This window comes from Pseudophryne corroboree, chromosome 6 (assembly GCF_028390025.1).
Source record: "Pseudophryne corroboree isolate aPseCor3 chromosome 6, aPseCor3.hap2, whole genome shotgun sequence".
In the NCBI taxonomy this organism is placed as follows: Eukaryota; Metazoa; Chordata; class Amphibia; order Anura; family Myobatrachidae; genus Pseudophryne; species Pseudophryne corroboree.
Window position 1 is genome coordinate 378,291,395 of NC_086449.1, and position 22,449 is coordinate 378,313,843.

The window sequence follows — 22,449 nt, forward strand, 5'->3', positions numbered from 1 at the left end:
GGAAGTGCAGAAATCGACCTAGTTGAAATTTCTTCGTGGGGCCTTCCTGGCCTCACCCACGCAACATATTTTTACCACATGTGGTGATAACGTTGTGCGGTCACCTCCTTCCTGGCTTTGACCAGGGTAGGTATGACCTCTTCCGGAATGCCTTTTCCCTTAGGATCCGGCGTTCAAACCGCCATGCCGTCAAACGCAGTCGCGGTAAGTCTTGGAACAGACAAGGTCCCTGCTGGAGCAGGTCCTTTCTTAAAGGCCGATGCCACGGTTCCTCTTGGAACAGACATGGTACTTGCTGAAAGCAAATCCCTTCTTAGCTCCCAAGGCCATTAGTCCTCTGTGAGCATCTCTTGAAGTTCCGGTTACCAAGTCCCTCTTGGCCAATCCGGAGCCACGAGTATAGTTCTTACTCCTCTATGTCTTATAATTCTCAATACCTTGGTTATGAGAAGCAGAGGAGGGAACACATACACCGACTGTTACACCCACGGTGTTACCAGGACGTCCACAGCTATCGCCTGAAGGTCTCGTGACCTGGCGCAATACCTGTCCCATTTTTTTTTTTTTTCGGGCGGGACGCCATCATGTCCACCTTTGGTCTTTCCCAACGGTTCACAATCATGCGGAAAACTTCCCGATGAAGTTCCCACTCTCCCGGGTGGAGGTCGTGCCTGCTGAGGAAGTCTGCTTCCCAGTCGTCCACTCCCGGAATGAACACTGCTGACAGTGCTATCACATGATTTTCCGCCTAGCGAAAAATCCTTGCAGTTTTGCCACTGCCCTCCTGCTTCTTGTGCCGCCCTTTCTGTTTACGTGGGCGACTGCCGTGATGTTATCCCACTGGATCAATACCGGCTGACCTTGAAGCAGAAGTCTTGCTAAGCTTAGAGCATTATAAATTTGCTCTTAGCTCCAGTATATTTATGTGGAGAGAATTCTCCAGACTTGATCACACTCCTTGTGTGACTGCTCCCCAGCCTCTCAGGCTGGCCTCCGTGGTCACGAGCATCCAATCCTGAATGCCGAATCTGCGGCCCTCTAGAAGATGAGCACTCTGTAATCACCACAGGAGAGACACCCTTGTCCTTGGATATAGGGTTATCCGCTGATGCATCTGAAGATGCGATCCAGGCCATTTGTCCAGCAGATCCCACTGAAGAGTTCTTGCGTGAAATCTGCCGAATGGAAGCGCTTCGTAATAAGCCACCATTTTTACCAGGACTCTTGTGCAATGATGCACTGACACTTTTCGTGGTTTTAGGAGGATCCCGATTAGCTCGGATAACTCCCTGGCTTTCTCCTCTGGGAGAAACACCTTTTCCTGGACTGTGTCCAGAATCATCCCTAGGACCAGCAGACGTGTCGTCGGAACAACTGCGGTTTTGGAATATTTAGAATCCACCCGTGCTGTCGTAGAACTACTTGAGATAGTGCTACTCCGACCTCCAACTGTTCTCTGGACCTTGTTCTTATCAGGAGGTCGTCCATTTTCTTTGAAGACGAATCCTCCTTTCGGTCATTACCTTGGTAAGGACCCGGGGTGCCTTGGACAATCCAACGGCATCGTCTTGAAACTGATAGTGACAGTTCTGTACCACGAACCTGAGGTACCCTTGGTGAGAAAAGGCAAATTTTGGGACATGGAGGTAAGCATCCCTGATGTCCCGGGACACCATATAGTCCCCTTGTTTTTTGCTATCACTGCTCTGAGTGACTCCATCTGGATTTGAACCCTTGTAAGTGTTCAAATTTTTCAGATTTAGAATAGGTCTCACCTAGCCTTCAGTACCACCATATAGTGTGGAGTAATACCCCTTTCCTTGTTGTCGGAGGGGTAATTTTATTATCACCTGCTGGGAATACAGCTTGTGAATTGTTTTCAATACTGCCTCCCTGTCGGAGGGAGACATTGGTACAGCAGACTACAGGAACCTGCGAGGGGGGAAACCTCTCGACATTCCAATCTGTACCCCTTGGATACTACTTGTAGGATCCAGGGGTCCTGTACGGTCCCAGCGTCATGCTGAGAACTTGGTAGAAGCGGTGGAGGGCTTCTGTTCCTGGGAATGGGCTGCCTGCTGCAGTCTTCTTCCCTTTCCTCTATCCCTGGGCAGATATGACTCTTATAGGGACGAAAAGACTGAGGCTGAAAAGACGGTGTCTTTTTCTGCAGAGATGTGACTTAGGGTAAAAAACGGTGGATTTTCCAGCAGTTGCCCTGGCCACCAGGTCCCATGGACCGACCCCAAATAACTCCTCCCCTTTATACGGCAATACATCTTTGTGCCGTTTGGAATCTGCATCACCTGACCACTGTCGTGTCCATAAACATCTTCTTGCAGATGTGGACATCGCATTTACTCTTGATGCCAGAGTGCAAATATCCCTCTGCGCATCTCGCATATATAGAAATGCATCCTTTAAATGCTCTATAGTCAATAAAATACTGTCCCTGTCAAAGGTATCAATATTTTTAGTCAGGGAATCCGACCAAGCCACCTCAGCTCTGCACATCCAGGCTGAGGCGATCGCTGGTCGCAGTATAACACCAGCATGTGTGTGTATACTTTTTAGGATATTTTTCAGCCTCCTATCAGCTGGCTCCTTAAGTACGGCCCTATCCGTAGATGGTACCGCCACTTGTTCTGATAAGCGTGTGAGCGCTTTATCCACCCTGAGGGGTGTTTCCCACCGCGCCTTAACTTCTGGCGGGAAAGGGTATACCGCCAATAATTTTCTATCGGGGGAAACCCACGCATCATCACACACTTCATTTAATTTATCTGATTCAGGAAAAACTACAGGTAGTTTTTTCACCTCACACATAATACCCTTTTTTGTGGTACTTGGAGTATCAGAAATATGTAACACCTCCTTCATTGCCCTTAACGTGTGGCCCTAAAAGAAAATACGTTTGTTTCTTCACCGTCGACACTGAAATCAGTGTCCGTGTCTGGGTCTGTGTCGACCGACTGAGGTAAATGGGCATTTTACAGCCCCTGACGGTGTTTGAGACGCCTGGACAGATACTAATTTGTTCGCCGGCCCTCTCATGTCGTCAACCGGCTTGCAGCGTGTTGACATTGTCACGTAATTTCCATAAATAAGCCATCCATTCCGGTGTCGACTCCCTAGAGAGTGACAACACCATTACAGGCAATTTGCTCCGCCTCCTCACCAATATTTTCCTCATACATGTCGACACACACGTACCGACATACAGCACACACATAGGGAATGCTCTGATAGAGGACAGGACCCACTAGCCCTTTGGGGAGACAGAGGGAGAGTTTGCCAGCACACACCAAAACGCTATAATTATCCAGGGACAACCTTTATATAAGTGTTCCTCCCTTATAGCATTTTAATATATATACATATCGCCAAATCAGTGCCCCCCCTCTCTGTTTTAACCCCGTTTCTGTAGTGCAGTGCAGGGGAGAGCATGGGAGCCTTCCCACCAGCCTTTCTGTGAGGGAAAATGGCGCTGTGTGCTGAGGAGAATAGGCCCCGCCCCCTTTTCGGCGGGCTTCTTCTCCGGAGTTTTAGATATCTGGCAGGGGTTAAATACATCCATATAGCCTCAAGGGCTATATGTGATGTATTTTTCGCCATACAGGTATTATACATTGCTGCCCAGGGCGCCCCCCTCCAGCGCCCTGCACCCTCCGTGACCGCTGTGTGAAGTGTGCTGACAACAATGGCGCACAGCTGCAGTGCTGTGCGCTACCTGATGAAGACTGAGAGTCTTCTGCCGCCTGGTTCCGGACCTCTTCATCTTCAGCGTCTGCAAGGGGGGTCGGCGGCGCGGCTCCGGGACGAACCCCAGGGCGAGCCCTGTGTTCCGACTCCCTCTGGAGCTATGTCCAGTAGCCTAAGAATCCAATCCATCCTGCACGCAGGTGAGTTGAAAATCTCTCCCCTAAGTCCCTCGATGCAGTGAGCCTGTTGCCAGCAGGACTCACTGAAAATAAAGAACCTAAAAACTTTTTCTAAGTAACTCTTTAAGAGAGCCACCTAGATTGCACCCTTCTCGGCCGGGCACAAAAACCTAACTGAGGCTTGGAGGAGGGTCATAGGGGGAGGAGCCAGTACACACCATGTGATCCTAAAAGCTTGCTTTTGTGCCCTGTCTCCTGCGGAGCCGCTAATCCCCATGGTCCTGACGGAGTCCCCAGCATCCACTAGGACGTTAGAGAAAATAAGAATTTACTTACCGATAATTCTATTTCTCGGAGTCCGTAGTGGATGCTGGGGTTCCTGAAAGGACCATGGGGAATAGCGGCTCCGCAGGAGACAGGGCACAAAAGTAAAGCTTTCCGATCAGGTGGTGTGCACTGGCTCCTCCCCCTATGACCCTCCTCCAAGCCAGTTAGGTACTGTGCCCGGACGAGCGTACACAATAAGGGAGGAATTTTGAATCCCGGGTAAGACTCATACCAGCCACACCAATCACACCGTACAACTTGTGATCAAAACCAGTTAACAGTATGATAACAGAGGAGCCTCTGAAAGATGGCTTCCTAACAATAACCCGAATTAGTTAACAATAACTATGTACAATTATTGCAGATAATCCGCACTTGGGATGGGCGCCCAGCATCCACTACGGACTCCGAGAAATAGAATTATCGGTAAGTAAATTCTTATTTTCTCTATCGTCCTAGTGGATGCTGGGGTTCCTGAAAGGACCATGGGGATTATACCAAAGCTCCCAAACGGGCGGGAGAGTGCGGATGACTCTGCAGCACCGAATGAGAGAACTCCAGGTCCTCCTTAGCCAGAGTATCAAATTTGTAAAATTTTACAAACGTGTTCTCCCCTGACCACGTAGCTGCTCGGCAAAGTTGTAATGCCGAGACCCCTCGGGCAGCCGCCCAAGATGAGCCCACCTTCCTTGTGGAGTGGGCCTTTACAGATTTAGGCTGTGGCAGGCCTGCCACAGAATGTGCAAGTTGGATTGTGCTACAGATCCAACGAGCAATCGTCTGCTTAGACGCAGGAGCACCCATCTTGTTGGGTGCATACAATATAAACAACGAGTCAGATTTTCTGACTCCAGCTGTCCTTGCAATATATATTTTTAATGCTCTGACAACGTCCAGTAACTTGGAGTCCTCCAAGTCACTTGTAGCCGCAGGCACTACAATAGGCTGGTTCAGATGAAATGCTGACACCACCTTAGGGAGAAAATGCGGACGAGTCCGCAGTTCTGCCCTGTCCGAATGGAAAATCAGATATGGGCTTTTGTAAGATAAAGCTGCCAGTTCTGACACTCTCCTGGCCGAAGCCAGGGCTAGTAACATGGTCACTTTCCATGTGAGATATTTTAAATCCACCTTTTTTAGTGGTTCAAACCAATGAGATTTTAGAAATTCCAAAACCACATTGAGATCCCACGGTGCCACTGGAGGCACCACAGGAGGCTGTATATGCAGCACTCCCTTAACAAAAGTCTGGACTTCAGGAACTGAAGCCAATTCTTTTTGAAAGAAAATCGACAGGGCCGAAATTTGAACCTTAATAGATCCCAATTTGAGACCCATAGACAATCCTGATTGCAGGAAATGTAGGAATCGACCCAGTTGAAATTCCTCCGTCGGAGCACTCCGATCCTCGCACCACGCAACATATCTTCGCCAAATGCGGTGATAGTGTTGCACGGTTACTTCCTTCCTTGCTTTAATCAAAGTAGGAATGACTTCTTCCGGCATGCCTTTTTCCTTTAGGATCCGGCGTTCAACCGCCATGCCGTCAAACGCAGCCGCGGTAAGTCTTGAAACAGACAGGGACCCTGCTGAAGCAAGTCCCTCCTTAGAGGTAGAGGCCACGGATCTTCCGTGATCATCTCTTGAAGTTCCGGGTACCAAGTCCTTCTTGGCCAATCCGGAACCACTAGTATCGTTCTTACGCCTCTTTGCCGTATAATTCTCAATACTTTTGGTATGAGAGGCAGAGGAGGAAACACATACACCGACTGGTACACCCAAGGCGTTACCAGCGCGTCCACAGCTATTGCCTGCGGATCTCTTGACCTGGCGCAATACCTGTCCAGTTTTTTGTTGAGGCGAGACGCCATCATGTCCACCATTGGTCTTTCCCAACGGGTTACCAGCATGTGGAAGACTTCCGGATGAAGTCCCCACTCTCCCGGGTGAAGGTCGTGTCTGCTGAGGAAGTCTGCTTCCCAGTTGTCCACTCCCGGGATGAACACTGCTGACAGTGCTATCACATGATTCTCTGCCCAGCGAAGAATCCTTGCAGCTTCTGCCATTGCACTCCTGCTTCTTGTGCCGCCCTGTCTGTTCACATGGGCGACTGCCGTGATGTTGTCCGACTGGATCAACACCGGTTTTCCTTGAAGCAGAGGTTCTGCCTGGCTTAGAGCATTGTAGATTGCTCTTAGTTCCAGAATGTTTATGTGAAGAGACGTTTCCAGGCTCGTCCACACTCCCTGGAAGTTTCTTCCTTGTGTGACTGCTCCCCAGCCTCTCAGGCTGGCGTCCGTGGTCACCAGGATCCAATCCTGTATGCCGAATCTGCGGCCCTCCAATAGATGAGCACTCTGCAACGACCACAGAAGAGATACCCTTGTCCTTGGAGACAGGGTTATCCGCTGGTGCATCTGAAGATGCGACCCTGACCATTTGTCTAACAGATCCCTCTGGAAAATTCGTGCATGGAATCTGCCGAATGGAATTGCTTCGTAAGAAGCCACCATTTTCCCCAGGACTCTTGTTGTACAGACACCTTTCCTGGTTTTAGGAGGTTCCTGACAAGCTCGGACAACTCCTTGGCTTTTTCCTCCGGGAGAAAAACCTTTTTCTGAACAGTGTCCAGAATCATCCCTAGGAACAGCAGACGAGTTGTCGGCATTAACTGGGATTTTGAAATATTCAGAATCCAGCCGTGCTGTTTTAGCACTTCTTGAGACAGTGCTAATCCCCTCTCTAGCTGTTCTCTGGACCTTGCCCTTATTAGGAGATCGTCCAAGTATGGGATAATTAATACGCCTTTTCTTCGAAGAAGAATCATCATCTCGGCCATTACCTTTGTAAAGACCCGAGGTGCCGTGGACAATCCGAACGGCAGCGTCTGAAACTGATAGTGACAGTTTTGTACAACGAACCTGAGGTACCCCTGGTGTGAGGGGTAAATTGGAACGTGGAAGTACGCATCCTTGATGTCCAAGGACACCATAAAGTCCCCTTCTTCCAGGTTCGCTATCACTGCTCTGAGTGACTCCATTTTGAACTTGAACTTCTTTATGTACAGGTTCAAGGACTTCAGATTTAGAATAGGTCTTACCGAGCCGTCCGGCTTCGGTACCACAAATAGAGTGGAATAATACCCCTTTCCCTGTTGTAGAAGAGGTACCTTGACTATCACCTGCTGAGAGTACAGCTTGTGAATGGCTTCCAAAACCGTCTCCCTTTCGGAGGGGGACGTTGGTAAAGCAGACTTCAGGAAACGGCGAGGCGGATCTGTCTCTAGTTCCAACCTGTACCCCTGAGATATTATCTGCAGGATCCAGGGATCTACCTGCGAGTGAGCCCACTGCGCGCTGAAATGCTTGAGACGACCGCCCACCGCCCCCGAGTCCGCTTGAGAAGCCCCAGCGTCATGCTGAGGCTTTTGTAGAAGCCGGGGAGGGCTTCTGTTCCTGGGAAGGAGCTGCCTGTTGGTGTCTCTTCCCCCTTCCTCTGCCTCGTGGCAGATATGAATATCCCTTTGCTCTCTTGTTTTTAAAGGAACGAAAGGACTGCGGTTGAAAAGTCGGTGTCTTTTTCTGTTGGGGAGTAGCTTGAGGTAAAAAGGTGGATTTCCCGGCTGTAGCCGTGGCCACCAAATCTGATAGACCGACTCCAAATAACTCCTCCCCTTTATACGGCAAAACTTCCATATGCCGTTTTGAGTCCGCATCGCCTGACCACTGTCGCGTCCATAAACTTCTTCTGGCCGAAATGGACATAGCACTTACCCGTGATGCCAGTGTGCAGATATCCCTCTGTGCATCACGCATATAAAGAAATGCATCCTTTATTTGCTCTAAAGACAGTAAAACATTGTCCCTATCCAGGGTATCAATATTTTCAATCAGGGACTCTGACCAAACTACTCCAGCACTGCACATCCAGGCTGACGCTATAGCTGGTCGTAGTATAACACCTGTATGTGTGTATATACTTTTTTGGATATTTTCCATCCTCCTATCTGCTGGATCTTTAAGTGCGGCCGTCTCAGGAGAGGGTAACGCCACTTGTTTAGATAAGCGTGTGAGCGCCTTATGCACCCTAGGAGGTGTTTCCCAGCGCGCCCTAACCTCTGACGGGAAAGGGTATAAAGCTAATAACTTCTTTGAAATTAGCATCTTTTTATCGGGGGCAACCCACGCTTCATCACATACATCATTTAGTTCTTCTGATTCAGGAAAAACTATAGGTAGTTTTTTCACACCCCACATAATACCCTGTTTAGTGGTACCAGTAGTATCAGCTAAATGTAACGCCTCCTTCATTGCCAAAATCATATAACGTGTGGCCCTACTGGAAAATACGGTTGATTCGTCACCGTCGCCACTGGAATCAGTGCCTGTGTCTGGGTCTGTGTCGACCGACTGAGGCAAAGGGCGTTTTACAGCCCCTGACGGTGTTTGAGGCGCCTGGACAGGCACTAACTGATTGTCCGGCCGTCTCATGTCGACAAACGACTGCTTTAGCGTGTTGACACTATCCCGTAATTCCATAAATAAAGGCATCCATTCTGGTGTCGACCCCCTAGGAGGTGACATCCCCATATTTGGCAATTGCTCCGCCTCCACACCAATATCGTCCTCATACATGTCGACACACACGTACCGACACACAGCAGACACACAGGGAATGCTCTTAACGAAGACAGGACCCCACTAGCCCTTTGGGGAGACAGAGGGAGAGTTTGCCAGCACACACCAAAAGCGCTATATATGACAGGGATAGCCTTATAATAAGTGCTCCCTGTATAGCTGCTTTTATAATACAATTTTTGCCACTATTTTGCCCCCCCTCTCTTGTTTTACCCTGTTTCTGTAGTGCAGTGCAGGGGAGAGACCTGGGAGCCGTCCTGACCAGCGGAGCTGTGTAAGGAAAATGGCGCTGTGTGCTGAGGAGATAGGCCCCGCCCCTTTTCCGGCGGGCTCGTCTCCCGCTCTTTAGTGTATTCTGGCAGGGGTTAAATATCTCCATATAGCCCCGGAGGCTATATGTGAGGTATTTTTTAGCCAAATAGGTTTTCATTTGCCTCCCAGGGCGCTCCCCTCCCAGCGCCCTGCACCCTCAGTGACTGCCGTGTGAAGTGTGCTGAGAGGAAAATGGCGCACAGCTGCAGTGCTGTGCGCTACCTTTAGAAGACTGAGGAGTCTTCTGCCACCGATTCTGGACCTCTTCATGTTTCAGCATCTGCAAGGGGGCCGGCGGCGAGGCTCCGGTGACCATCCAGGCTGTACCTGTGATCGTCCCTCTGGAGCTGATGTCCAGTAGCCAAGAAGCCAATCCATCCTGCACGCAGGTGAGTTCACTTCTTCTCCCCTAAGTCCCTCGTTGCAGTGATCCTGTTGCCAGCAGGACTCACTGTAAAATAAAAAACCTAAGCTAAACTTTCTCTAAGCAGCTCTTTAGGAGAGCCACCTAGATTGCACCCTTCTCGGCCGGGCACAAAAATCTAACTGGCTTGGAGGAGGGTCATAGGGGGAGGAGCCAGTGCACACCACCTGATCGGAAAGCTTTACTTTTGTGCCCTGTCTCCTGCGGAGCCGCTATTCCCCATGGTCCTTTCAGGAACCCCAGCATCCACTAGGACGATAGAGAAATATATTTTCAGGGCACTGACAACGTCTAGCAACTTGGAGGCCTCCAAGTCCCTAGTAGCCGCAGGCACCACCAATAGGTTGGTTCAGGTGAAACGCTGAAACCACCTTGGGGAGAAACTGAGGACGAGTCCTCAATTCCGCCCTGTCCGAATGGAAAATCAGATAAGGGCTTTTTCAGGATAAAGCCGCCAATTCTGACACGCGCCTGGCCCAGGCCAGGGCCAGGGCCAACAGCATGACCACTTTTCATGTGAGATATTTTAACTCCACAGATTTAAGTGGTTCAAACCAATGTGACTTTTGGAACCCAAAACTACATTGAGATCCCAAAGTGCCACTGGAGGCACAAAAGGAGGCTGTATATGCAGTACCCCTTTTACAAACGTCTGAACTTCAGGGACTGAAGCTAGTTCTTTTTGGAAGAAAATTGACAGGGCCGAAATTTGAACCTTAATGGACCCCAATTTCAGGCCCATAGACACTCCTGTTTGCAGGAAATGTAGGAATCGACCCAGTTGAATTTCCTCCGTCGGGCCTTACTGGCCTCGCACCACGCAACATATTTTCGCCAATTGCGGTGATAATGTTTTTGCGGTTACATCCTTCCTGGCTTTGATCAGGATAGGGATGACTTCATCCGGAATGCCTTTTTTCCTTCAGGATCCGGCGTTCAACCGCCATGCCGTCAAACGCAGCCGCGGTAAGTCTTGGAACAGACAGGGTCCTTGCTGGAGCAGGTCCCTTCTTAGAGGTAGAGGCCACGGATCCTCCGTGAGCATCTCTTGAAGTTCCGGTTACCAAGTCCTTCTTGGCCAATCCGGAACCACGAATATAGTGCTTACTCCTCTCCATCTTATCAATCTCAGTACCTTGGGTATGAGAGGCAGAGGAGGGAACACATACCCTAACTGGTACACCCACGGTGTTACCAGAGTGTCTACAGCTTATTGCCTGAGGGTCCCTGGACCTGGCGCAATACCTGTCGAGTTTTTAATCATGTGGAAGACTTCTGGGTGAAGTCCCCACTCTCCCGGGTGGAGGTCGTGCTGAGGAAGTCTGCTTCCCAGTTGTCCACTCCCGGAATGAATACTGCTGACAGTGCTATCACATGATTTTCCGCCCAGCGAAGAATCCTTGCAGCTTCTGCCATTGCCCTCCTGCTTCTTGTGCCACCCTGTCTGTTTACGTGGGTGACTGCCGTGATGTTGTCCGACTGGATCAACACCGGCTGACCTTGAAGCAGAGGTCTTGCTAAGCTTAGAGCATTGTAAATGTCCCTTAGCTTCAGGATATTTATGTGAAGTGATGTCTCCAGGCTTGACCATAAGCCCTGGATATTCCTTCCCTGTGTGACTGCTCCCCAGCCTCGCAGGCTGGCATCCGTGGTCACCCGGACCCAGTCCTGAATGCCTAATCTGCGGCCCTCTAGAAGATGAGCACTCTGCAACCACCACAGGAGGGACACCCTTGTCCTTGGTGACAGGGTTATCCGCTGATGCATCTGAAGATGCGACCCGGACCATTTGTCCAGCAGGTCCCACTGCAAAGTCCTTGCGTGGAATCTGCCGAATGGGATTGCTTCGTAGGAAGCCACCATTTTACCCAGAACCCTTGTGCATTGATGCACTGAGACTTGGCTCGGTTTTAGGAGGTTCCTGACTAGCTCGGATAACTCCCTGGCTTTCTCCTCCGGGAGAAACACCTTTTTCTGGACTGTGTCCAAGATCATCCCTAGGAACAGAAGACACGTCGTCGGAACCAGGTGCGATTTTGGAATATTGAGAATCCAATCGTGCTGCCGCCACACTACCTGAGATAGTGCTACACCGACCTCCAACTGTTCCCTGGATCTTACCCTTATCAGGGAATTGTCCAAGGAAGGGATAACTAAAATTCACTTCCTTCGAAGGAATATCATCATTTCGGCCATTACCTTGGTAAAGACCCGGGGTGCCGTGTACCATCCATACGGCAGCGTCTGAACTGATAGTGACAGTTCTGTACCATAAACCTGAGGTACCCTTGGTGAGAAGGGTAAATTTTGACATGAAGGTAAGCATCCTTGATGTCCCGAGACATCATGTAGTCCCCTTCTTCCAGGTTCGCAATCACTGCTCTGAGTGACTCAATCTTGAATTTGAACCTCTGTACGTAAGTGTTCAAAGATTTTAGATTTAGAATCGGTCTCACCGAGCCGTCCGGCTTCGGTACCACAACAGTGTGGAATAATACCCCGTTCCTTGCAGGAGGGGTATCTTGATTATCACCTGCTGGGATTACAGCTTGTGAATGGCTTCCAAAACTGTCTCCCTGTCAGAAGGAGACATCGGTAAAGCCGACTTTAGGAAACAGCGAGGGGGAGACGTTTTTTTACCCCTGAGATATCACCTGAAGGATCCAGGGGTCTACTTGCGAGTGAGCCCACTGCGCGCTGAAATTCATTGAGACGGGCCCCCCACCGTGCCTGATTCTGCTTGTAAAGCCCCAGCGTATACTGAGGGCTTGGCAGAGGCGGGAGAGGGTTTCTGTTCCTGGGAACTGGCTGATTTCTGCAGCCTTTTTCCTCTCCCTCTGTCATGGGGCAGAAATGAGGAACCTTTTGCCCGCTTGTCCACGAAAAGACTGCGCCTGATAATACGGCGTCTTCTCATGTTGAGAGGCGACCTGGGGTACAAACGTGGAATTCCCAGCTGTTGCCGTGGCCACCAGGTCTGAAAGACCGACCCCAAATAACTCCTCCCTTAATAAAGCAATACTTCCAAATGCCGTTTGGAATACGCATCACCTGACCACCGACGTGTCCATAACCCTCTACTGGTAGAAATGGACAACGCGCTTAGACTTGATGCCAGTCGGCAAATATTCCGCTGTGCATCACGCATATATAGAAATGCATCTTTTAAATGCTCTATAGGCAAAAATATACTGTCCCTATCTAGGGTATCAATATTTTCAGTCAGGGAATCCGACCACGCCAACCCAGCACTGCACATCCAGGCTGAGGCGATTGCTGGTCGCAGTATAACACCAGTATGTGTGTAAATACCTTTTAGGATACCCTCCTGCTTTCTATCAGCAGGATCCTTAAGGGCGGCCATCTCAGGCGAAGGTAGAGCCCTTACAAGCGTGTGAGCGCTTTATCCACCCTAGGGGGTGTTTCCCAACGCACCCTAACCTCTGGCGGGAAAGTATATAATGCCAATAACATTTTAGAAATTATCAGTTGTTATCGGGGGAAACCCACGCATCATCACACACCTCATTTAATTTCTCAGATTCAGGAAAACTACAGGTAGTTTTTCCTCACCGAACATAATACCCCTTTTTTGGTGGTACTCGTATTATCAGAAATGTGTAAAACATTTTTCATTGCCTAAATCATGTAACGTGTGGCCCTACTGGAAGTCACATTCTTCTCTTCACCGTCGACACTGGAGTCAGTATCCGTGTCGGCGTCTATATCTGCCATCTGAGGTAACGGGCGCTTTAGAGCCCCTGACGGCCTATGAGACGTCTGGACAGGCACAAGCTGAGTAGCCGGCTGTCTCATGTCAACCACTGTCTTTTATACAGAGCTGACACTGTCACGTAATTCCTTCCAACAGTTCATCCACTCAGGTGTCGACCCCCTAGGGGGTGACATCACTATTACAGGCAATCTGCTCCGTCTCCACATCATTTTTCTCCTCATACACGTCGACACAAAAGTATCGACATACAGCACACACACAGGGAATGCTCTGATAGAGGACAGGACCCCACTAGCCCTTTGGGGAGACAGAGGGAGAGTTTGCCAGCACACACCAGAGCGCTATATATATACAGGGATAACCTTATATAAGTGTTTTTCCCCTTATAGCTGCTGTATAGTTAATACTGCGCCTAATTAGTGCCCCCCTCTCTTTTTTAACCCTTTCTGTAGTGTAGTGACTGCAGGGGAGAGCCAGGGAGCTTCCCTCCAACGGAGCTGTGAGGGAAAATGGCGCCAGTGTGCTGAGATAGGCTCCGCCCCTTTTTCGCAGACTTTTCTCCTGCTTTTTTATGGATTCTGGCAGGGGTTAAATGCATCCATATAGCCCAGGAGCTATATGTGATGCATTTTTTTTTGCCATCCAAGGTGTTTTTATTGCGTCTCAGGGCGCCCCCCCCCCAGCGCCCTGCACCCTCAGTGACCGAAGTGTGAAGTGTGCTGAGAGCAATGGCGCACAGCTGCAGTGCTGTGCGCTACCTTGTTGAAGACAGGACGTCTTCTGCCGCCGATTTTCCGGACCTCTTCTGCCTTCTGGCTCTGTAAGGGGGCCGGCGGCGCGGCTCTGGGACCCATCCAAGCTGGGCCTGTGATCGTCCCTCTGGAGCTAATGTCCAGTAGCCTAAGAAGCCCAATCCACTCTGCACGCAGGTGAGTTCGCTTCTTCTCCCCTTAGTCCCTCGATGCAGTGAGCCTGTTGCCAGCAGGTCTCACTGAAAATAAAAAACCTAAACTAAAACTTTCACTAAGAAGCTCAGGAGAGCCCCTAGTGTGCACCCTTCTCGTTCGGGCACAGAGATCTAACTGAGGCTTGGAGGAGGGTCATAGGGGGAGGAGCCAGTGCACACCAGATAGTCCTAAAGCTTTCTTTAGATGTGCCCAGTCTCCTGCGGAGCCGCTATTCCCCATGGTCCTTACGGAGTCCCCAGCATCCACTTAGGACGTTAGAGAAAATCGATTTACCAGCCGTAGCAGTTGAGACAAGGTCCGAGAGGCCTTCTCCAAACAACTCCTCCCCCTTGTAAGGCAACGACTCCATATGCCGCTTTGAGTCGGCATCCCACGTCCACTGTCGGGTCCACAAGAGTCGCCTAGCAGAAATAGACATAGCATTTATTCTGGAGCTTAGAAAACAAATGTCTCTTTGAGCATCCCTCATATATAACGCAGCATCCTTGATATGCTCTAGGGTCATTAGAATGGTATCCTTATCTAGGGTCTCAATCTCCGTAGACAAGGAATCTGTCCATGCTGCGACAGCACTACAAACCCAGGCCGATGCCATAGCCGGCCTAACAATAGTACCAGAATGTGTGTAAATGTACTTCATGGTAACTTCCTGCTTACGATCCGCAGGATCCTTGAGGGTAGCAGTATCCTGGGAAGGCAGTGCCACCTTCTTGGATAAGCGTGTCAACGCCTTGTCTACTTTAGGCGAAGATTCCCATCGTATCCTGTCCTTTTGTGGGAAGGGATACGCCATAAGAATCCTTTTGGGAACTTGTAGTCTCCTGTCTGGAGATTCCCACGCCTTTTCGCACAATTCGCCTAGCTCAAATGAGGACGGAAAGGAGATCTCAGGCTTTTTCTCTTTATACATGTGTACCCTCGTGTCAGGGACAGGGGGTTCCTCAGTAATATGCAAAACCTCTTTAATAGCCATGATCATGTAATGAATACCTTTTGCCACTTTTGGCTGTAATTTTGCATCCTCATAGTCGACACTGGAATCTGAATCCGTGTCGGTATCTGTGTCAGTGATCTGGGATAATGTGCGTTTCTGAGACCCAGAAGGTCCCGGTGCCACTGGGACAGGCATGGTCTGACTACCTGACTGATCCCTAGCCTCAGTCTTGTCTAATCTCTTATGCAATAAATTTACATTAGCATTCAAGACATTCCACATATCCATCCAGTCCGGTGTCAGCGTTGCCGACGGCGACCTGACAATCATGCACTCCCCCTCCTCCTTAGGCGAGCCTTCATCGTCAAACATGTCGACACACGCGTACCGACACACTCCACACACACAGGGAAACTCTTTTCTGAAGACAGGTTCCCCTTTAGGCCCTTTGGAGAGACAGAGAGAGAGTATGCCAGCACACACCCCAGCGCTATATGACCCCGGAGAAAAACACAGAATGTTTACCCAGTAGCGCTGCTGTAATGTATATATCGCCAATTATGTGCCCCCTCTACTTTAAAACCCTCTTTCACCGTGTGTCAAGCAGGGGAGAGTCCGGGGAGCTTCCTCTCAGCGGTGCTGTGGAGAGAAAATGGCGCTGGTGAGTGCTGAGGGAGAAGCCCCGCCCCCTCGGCGGCGAGCTTCTGTCCCGCTCAAACTTAATAAAATATGGCGGGGGCTCTTTTATATACATGTACAGTGCCCACCTGTCCATGTATATAGTCATTTGCCATAGGAGAGGTATTCTATTGCTGCCCAGGGCGCCCCCCTGCGCCCTGCACCCTTACAGTGACCGGAGTGTGTGAGGTGTATGGGAGCAATGACGCACAGCTGCAGTGCTGTGCGTTACCTCAGTGAAGCACCCGAGGGCTTCTGCCGCTTCAGTAGTCTTCTTTCTTCGTTTCTTCCGGCTCTGTGAGGAGAACGGCGGCGCGGCTCTGGGATGAACGCCCAGGACGAACCTGTGTTCCACTCCCTCTGGAGCTAATGGTGTCCAGTAGCCGAGAAGCAGAGCCTATTATTTAAGTAGGTCTGCTCCTCTCTCCTCAGTCCCTCGATGCAGGGAGTCTGCTGCCAGCAGAGCTCCCTGAAAATAAGAAAAAAACCTAACAAAATGCTTTCTTAGCAGGAAACTCAGGAGAGCTCCCTGCAGTGCACCCATCTTCCTCTGGGCACAGTCTAAAACTGAGGTCTGGAGGAGGGGCATAGAGGGAGGAGCCAGTGCACACCCAGAGTCTAAAGTCTTTCTTAAAGTGCCCATGTCTCCTGCGGAGCCAGTCTATTCCCCATGGTCCTTACGGAGTCCCAGCATCCTCTAGGACGTTAGAGAAATCCCCAATACCAGTTAAAACAATGCCTTGTAGTCTAAAAAAAAATACAACATTGTGTGTACTGACCTGGTTCAACAAGTACAAAATCTTGGTTAAAATATGGAGACATCTTCTTGGATTTATAGGAGTTTCATTGAACAACCGAGCCTGAAATATTAAATATTAACTCAAAGTTTCATGAAATGGCAAGTAAAAATAATAAAACAGAAACATGGAGAATGACTGGATTTAATATCGTACAAAAGGATTTACAGTCCATTAGCTAGAATGATATCACCGGGCAGGTGCACTGTGTATCACAAACTGTCACATTTAAAAAATCCACAGGTGACCCGGAAAACAAACTGTGTGGGGTCCTAAGGACCCAGTTTGATTGCAATTGATCTGTCTCACAGGTTCTCAAAGGCCACACATACTTGAAGAGGTTCCCCATGTTTCTTATAAACTGCTGAACCCAGAAATTAACTTAATAAATTGATACATGACTAATAAAATCACTTAAATAGACCCGGGTTACCCATTCAGACTATACCGCAACCCGGGTCGAACCGATGTTCAACCCTGATTGCTACCTGAGTTGCTTGTCCTGTGTTGATTCATAAAGGACCCTTTCATACTAAGTGGAAAGAAAACAATATTTAAATTAAAAAAATGGACCCCACCCAATTAAAGAAAACACTACTGGGTCATTCCGTGTCAAATCAACACATTTATTTTACCTCACCAGCTCAGATTATGGCGATGCAAAGTTTTCAAAAATCTGTCAAAAATGCACAACCGGGATATTTTCAAATTGTCATAGCAGCTCTCCTAATTAAGCTAGAGAGGTGGGAGTGGTGTCATTTTACTGTGTTTGTGTCTGTATTTCCTATGGCATACAACACAATAGGTTTTTGAGGAAAACCTTTTACCAAATTCAAAATGAAATTTTTGATCATGATCATCTCAAAAAGTGCGTCGACAAAAAAGAAAAAAAATTCAGGAAACAGTCCATACTAATGTTAAATCTTTGTCAAAATTTAAAAGTGGGAGGATAATGGGTTCATAGTTAAAAATGATTTTGAAAGCAAGGAAGTTTATTCAAAAAAGCTGTGTATTACAACTAGTAATAGGTAATAATAGATTTAATGTCTTCATTAGTTTAATTATATAAATAAAGTTGAATAGAAATACTTGACATTGTATTACTCAGTCAACAATGTTAGAGGAAGATAGTTTGACAATACCTTAGTGGTTTTTAAAGTGTCACCAGGAGATATGACATAAATTCTTCCAGTTGGAGTTACAGGGTCGACTTTGCAGATACATCTATTAGAGGCATCCATAGTACATCAGGTTTCCTTGGATAGAAGAATAATGGTAAATGTCCAGCTGGATGTAGGAAGGTCACTTTTAATTCGTCTTCATCTTCATTCTTGTCCATCACATAAGCAATCCACCATTTCTTGTTATGCACAACAGATACAGTTTATAGCCATTTATTTGTGTCAACTGAAATTTGTCTATAGATTTTGTAACAAATACTGTAGATGATGTTGTAGCCTTAGAAAAGGTTTTCAGATATTTTTGATGTACTTGAATCAACAGGTATAAAAGTATGATACTGTTGTGTTCCCTAAATAGTTACTGAGTGGATGAAACGATCATTCAAAAATGTTTCAGACTCAATATAGTCGTCTTCTTGCGTAGTGAACGTCAAATTAATTCCAAATATATTCTGAACTGCTCTTTCATAAAATTATATATCCGTTGTGTATAACAAGAAATGGTAGCTTCCTTATTTAATGGACAAGAATGAAGAAGACAAATTAAAAGTGACCTTCCTTCATCCAGATGGACCATCACCATCATTCTTCTATCCAAGGAAGCCTTATGCATAAAAAAACCACAGTAAAATGACACCACTCCCACCTCACTAGCGTAATTAGGAGAGCTGCTATGGCGATTTGAAAATATGCTGGTTGTACGTTTTTGACAGATCTTTTAAAACTTTACACAGCCATAATTTGGAAACAGCATGAGATATTTAAATAAAATTTTGTATTTTTCTTAGACTCATATATACTTTCCATATACCAAATTTGAACAAAATCTGAGCTGGTGAGGTAATATTTTCACAAAAAGTGTGTTGATTTGACACGGAATGACCCTACTTAGCAAAACATATTTAGAGAGATAGCAGATCAGGTGTGACGCAATTAAGAAATGTAAAAACAAATGCCTTACTAAGAGATTTGCCACTCAAATTCCAAACTTGTTTCTGCCTGTGGACCAAGCAGTGTTCAGGGACAATGCACATCATTTAGTGCTCTTATTTATTAAACAAGTTATTTATATAGCATGCACATATTCCACAGCCCTTTACAGAGAATATTTGGCCATTCACATCAGTCCCTGACCCAGTGGAGTTTACAATCTTTATTCCTTACCACATGTTCTCACACACACACACACACACACACATACACACTATGGTTCATTTTTGTTGGGAGCTAATGTACCTACCAGTATATTTTTGGATTGTGGGAGGAACCGGAGCAAACCCATGTAGGCACAAGGAGAATATACAAACTCCACACAGTTAGGGCTGTCGAACCCATGACCTTAGTGCTGTGAGGCAGTAATACTAACCATTACACTGTTCTTGCTGGATAGTCATATGTGCTTTGTGATAATAATAATAATAATTTTATTTATACAGCACTCTTTCTCCAATAGGACTCAAGGCGCTTAACAGATAGAATTAACATAATATTAGAAAGAAACACTGAAGTACAGAAAAGTTTTCATAAAATACAGAGAGCAGGGAGATACTAAAGGGACATTATGGAAATGCTTGAGTAAACAGGAAAGTCTTAAGTCTATTTCTGAAGGAATCTAGAGTGATGGCCTCTCGAACTGTGTGGAGAAGTGAGCTCCATAGAATCCGATCTGCATGACTAAAAGCTTGAACCCCAGCTGAATTATGGGAAATTCTAGGTACTGCTAAAGGTCCTTCATCTGCAGATCACATTAATCAAGTGGGGCAGTATGGAATCAGAAGCTGCTTCAGGTACCTTGGGCCCTGGTCATGCAGTGCTTTGAAACTCAGTAAGCCAATCTTGAAGATGATTCGCAATATTAAAGGCAACCAGTAAAGGGAGTAGAGGATGAGTGTTATGTGGCTAGAAAGGGGCTGGTTGGTTAACAGCCTGAAGCTGTTGCAAAACTATGTCTTATCCTGCTAGACATAGTTATTAGAAGATGAAGATCAGACTGTGGCTATAGGGATGCCCATGGTCAAATACAGTACGCAAGGGGGGCTGCAGGATGCTCAATCGACAGTAAGAGGACTAATGAGTGACAAGAAAACATTTCCCACATCTTCACCAGTCTGACAAGTAGCATGGATCCATAGAGCCATGTGATTTACAACAAATCTACTAATCTTCACGGTGGGCTGCTAATAGCCCTATCCGATGCCGTGCCGCCGTGTGAAAAGATGCACGCACATGGCATCTAGTCACATTAAAGGAAGAGCTTGGGAAAACCCCAGCACCTTTGTAAGTGTTGGGCACACCTTCATTAATGGCGCCAACGGCCGTGGCATGAACCATTAGTGATGTTTAGGGGGCCGCACCGCCCCCAATAATGACGCTGACAGGCCACACTCTCCCCGGCCAGGCCCCTCTGTTCAGGTTCAAGCGCACATACTGCGCCAACCACCTCTTCCCCCTGCCAGCATCCTAGGGGAAACACTAATCTACCATCTGCATTTTGCATCTGAAATTCAGATTTGTTAGTTAATGATTTTCCAGTCTACAACTGTCCAATTTTGGGAGAGCCTAGGCCCACTGTAGCCTCTGTTTCCTGTTCTTATATGACCATAGATGAACCCGGCATGATCTTCGCTGTAGCCCATCACATCAACATGCTGTCCATTCACAGATGCTCATCTAGATACCACTGTCAGCTTGACACAATCTGTTCCTATGCCTCTACCTGATCTCATTAACAAGGTGTCTTTGCCCATAAAACTGCAACTCAAAATATGTTTTCTGTTTTGTGCATCATTCTCTGTAGATTGTAGAGACTAATGTGAATGGAAGTCCCAAGAGAACAACAGATTGAGAGAAACTCAAACCACTGGGTCTATAATTAACAATCAAGCCATGGTGGAAGACCCTGTAACGCTGGGCACGATAACTAGCAACCCGGCCTATAATGGGTCCAAAGTACAGTACTAGTAATGTGAGAAAGGAAAAAGCACGTAAGGGAAGAAGTCCTTGCTCTAGAGAGCTTACAATCTAAAGGGGAGAAGTACCATTACGGTCACCACCTTATAGAAGTATAAGTGTTTAAGCTGTTTTACCTCTTGAAGAACTGCACTCTTCTCCAAATGCTGGAAAGGATTAGAGCCACTTCCTGAAAAACAAAGGTAGTGCATTCATATACAGAAATAATCATTTCATTTGTAATATACAGTACATATATTGGGATGGTAAGTGTGACAGATAACAATACAAAAGTTTTATTGCATGTGATTTTCTAAGAAATGTACTACTTTTCCATAGTCTAGTCATTTAGAGCCAGACATGTTCACGTTAATTACTACCAAATGTTTAAAACAGAACTATACAGTGCATTATTCTTTAATATAGTTAATTAAAAAAAAATTAAAAAATAAAAGAGAGAGAGAGAGAGAATACAAAAGGGCCTATTTATCAAGATGGTTTTTCATAAAATCATGCGTAGTGTGGAGGAGGCTCTCAAAAATGTCAAAGACTGCTGGGGGTGTAACTTGCAGGGGGGTTGGGGTCACCATACCGATGCCGGGATCCCGGATTTTAGATGCCCAGCAGGGAAGACTAGCGCAACAAGGCCCCTTGCGGGCTAAACAGGTTCTATTCCCACTCTATGGGTGTCGTGGACACCCACAAATGGGAATAGACCCTGTTAGTTGGCATGCAGACTATCAGGATTGTTAGTGGGCGGGATCCCGGCGTCGGTATAGTGACTAACCGCTGGTCACATAACTACATCCCATATAATTAACCCCACTGAGATGTACAATGAAGAAAATTGTGGCACTTCTGCAATTTGTAGTACATATATGTCCCTAGATATGAAGTTGGTAGAGCTGGACTGAATGACTTTCTATAGAAGCAGGACACTAGTCAACACATACTAGGAAAAGAGCGGTCAGCGGAACAGCCCTGACAGTAGTAACCACAATCTATTCCACACTACTCAGTTACAACTACACACAGGAATAAGGGATATGGATATAGTTTGTTTCTACAAATGACATTTATAAATGTTTGGCTGCTTCGCTATATAACCTGTAATGTGACCGGATACAGTTTTTCAGCACAGAAAACACGTGAAATAAATGTTATTGTTGACTGTATTGGAATTAGCTAATGGCACCATCACCTTCACGTATCCGGGCATATTTATCAAAATGCCTGTGTCTCTGGGTGTCTCGTGTATCAATAACGACCCAAATGTCAGTGACAGTAGGATAAACTGAGTTCCTGTGTCACAAAAAAGTAGCCTGGCACTGCACAGGATTACCACAGGGCCTGTTACACCTACATTTAAAACACTAGTTTCTGCGGCTATACTGACTCAGGAAAGTCCGAAGCTTTGCGGCCTGCACGGAAAGAAGCTAAGCATACCGCGCCTGCATGCATAGAATAGCAGCAATAACTTCCGCAGAACCGGCTTACCGGACTCCTCGTCCTTCTTGTCAAATTTCTTTATCATTTCCGGATGCGGGGCCTGCAGATACCGGTATCGGTAATGATGAGCCTCACACACACCCCGCAGCAGCAGCAGCAGCACACGCGCACTACAC

The 22,449-nt window shown here is 47.3% G+C and overlaps 1 protein-coding gene across 2 annotated transcripts in view; it reads right to left on the minus strand.

Moving 5' to 3' along the window:
- COPG2 (COPI coat complex subunit gamma 2) overlaps nucleotides 1-22,405 on the minus strand; it is a 156,760-nt gene extending 134,355 nt beyond the window's left edge. For both annotated transcript variants that reach the window (XR_010179341.1, XM_063926754.1), the window contains exons 1-3: nucleotides 22,322-22,405; nucleotides 20,962-21,014; nucleotides 16,677-16,757 (exon numbers count right to left, since the gene is read on the minus strand). Coding sequence is in view for 1 of the 2 variants with exons in the window: in XM_063926754.1 (XP_063782824.1) it covers nucleotides 16,677-16,757; nucleotides 20,962-21,014; nucleotides 22,322-22,358 (171 nt within the window). In the remaining variant the exon portion in view is untranslated. The remainder of the gene's footprint in view (nucleotides 1-16,676; nucleotides 16,758-20,961; nucleotides 21,015-22,321) is intronic.
- Nucleotides 22,406-22,449: the final 44 nt, after the last annotated feature.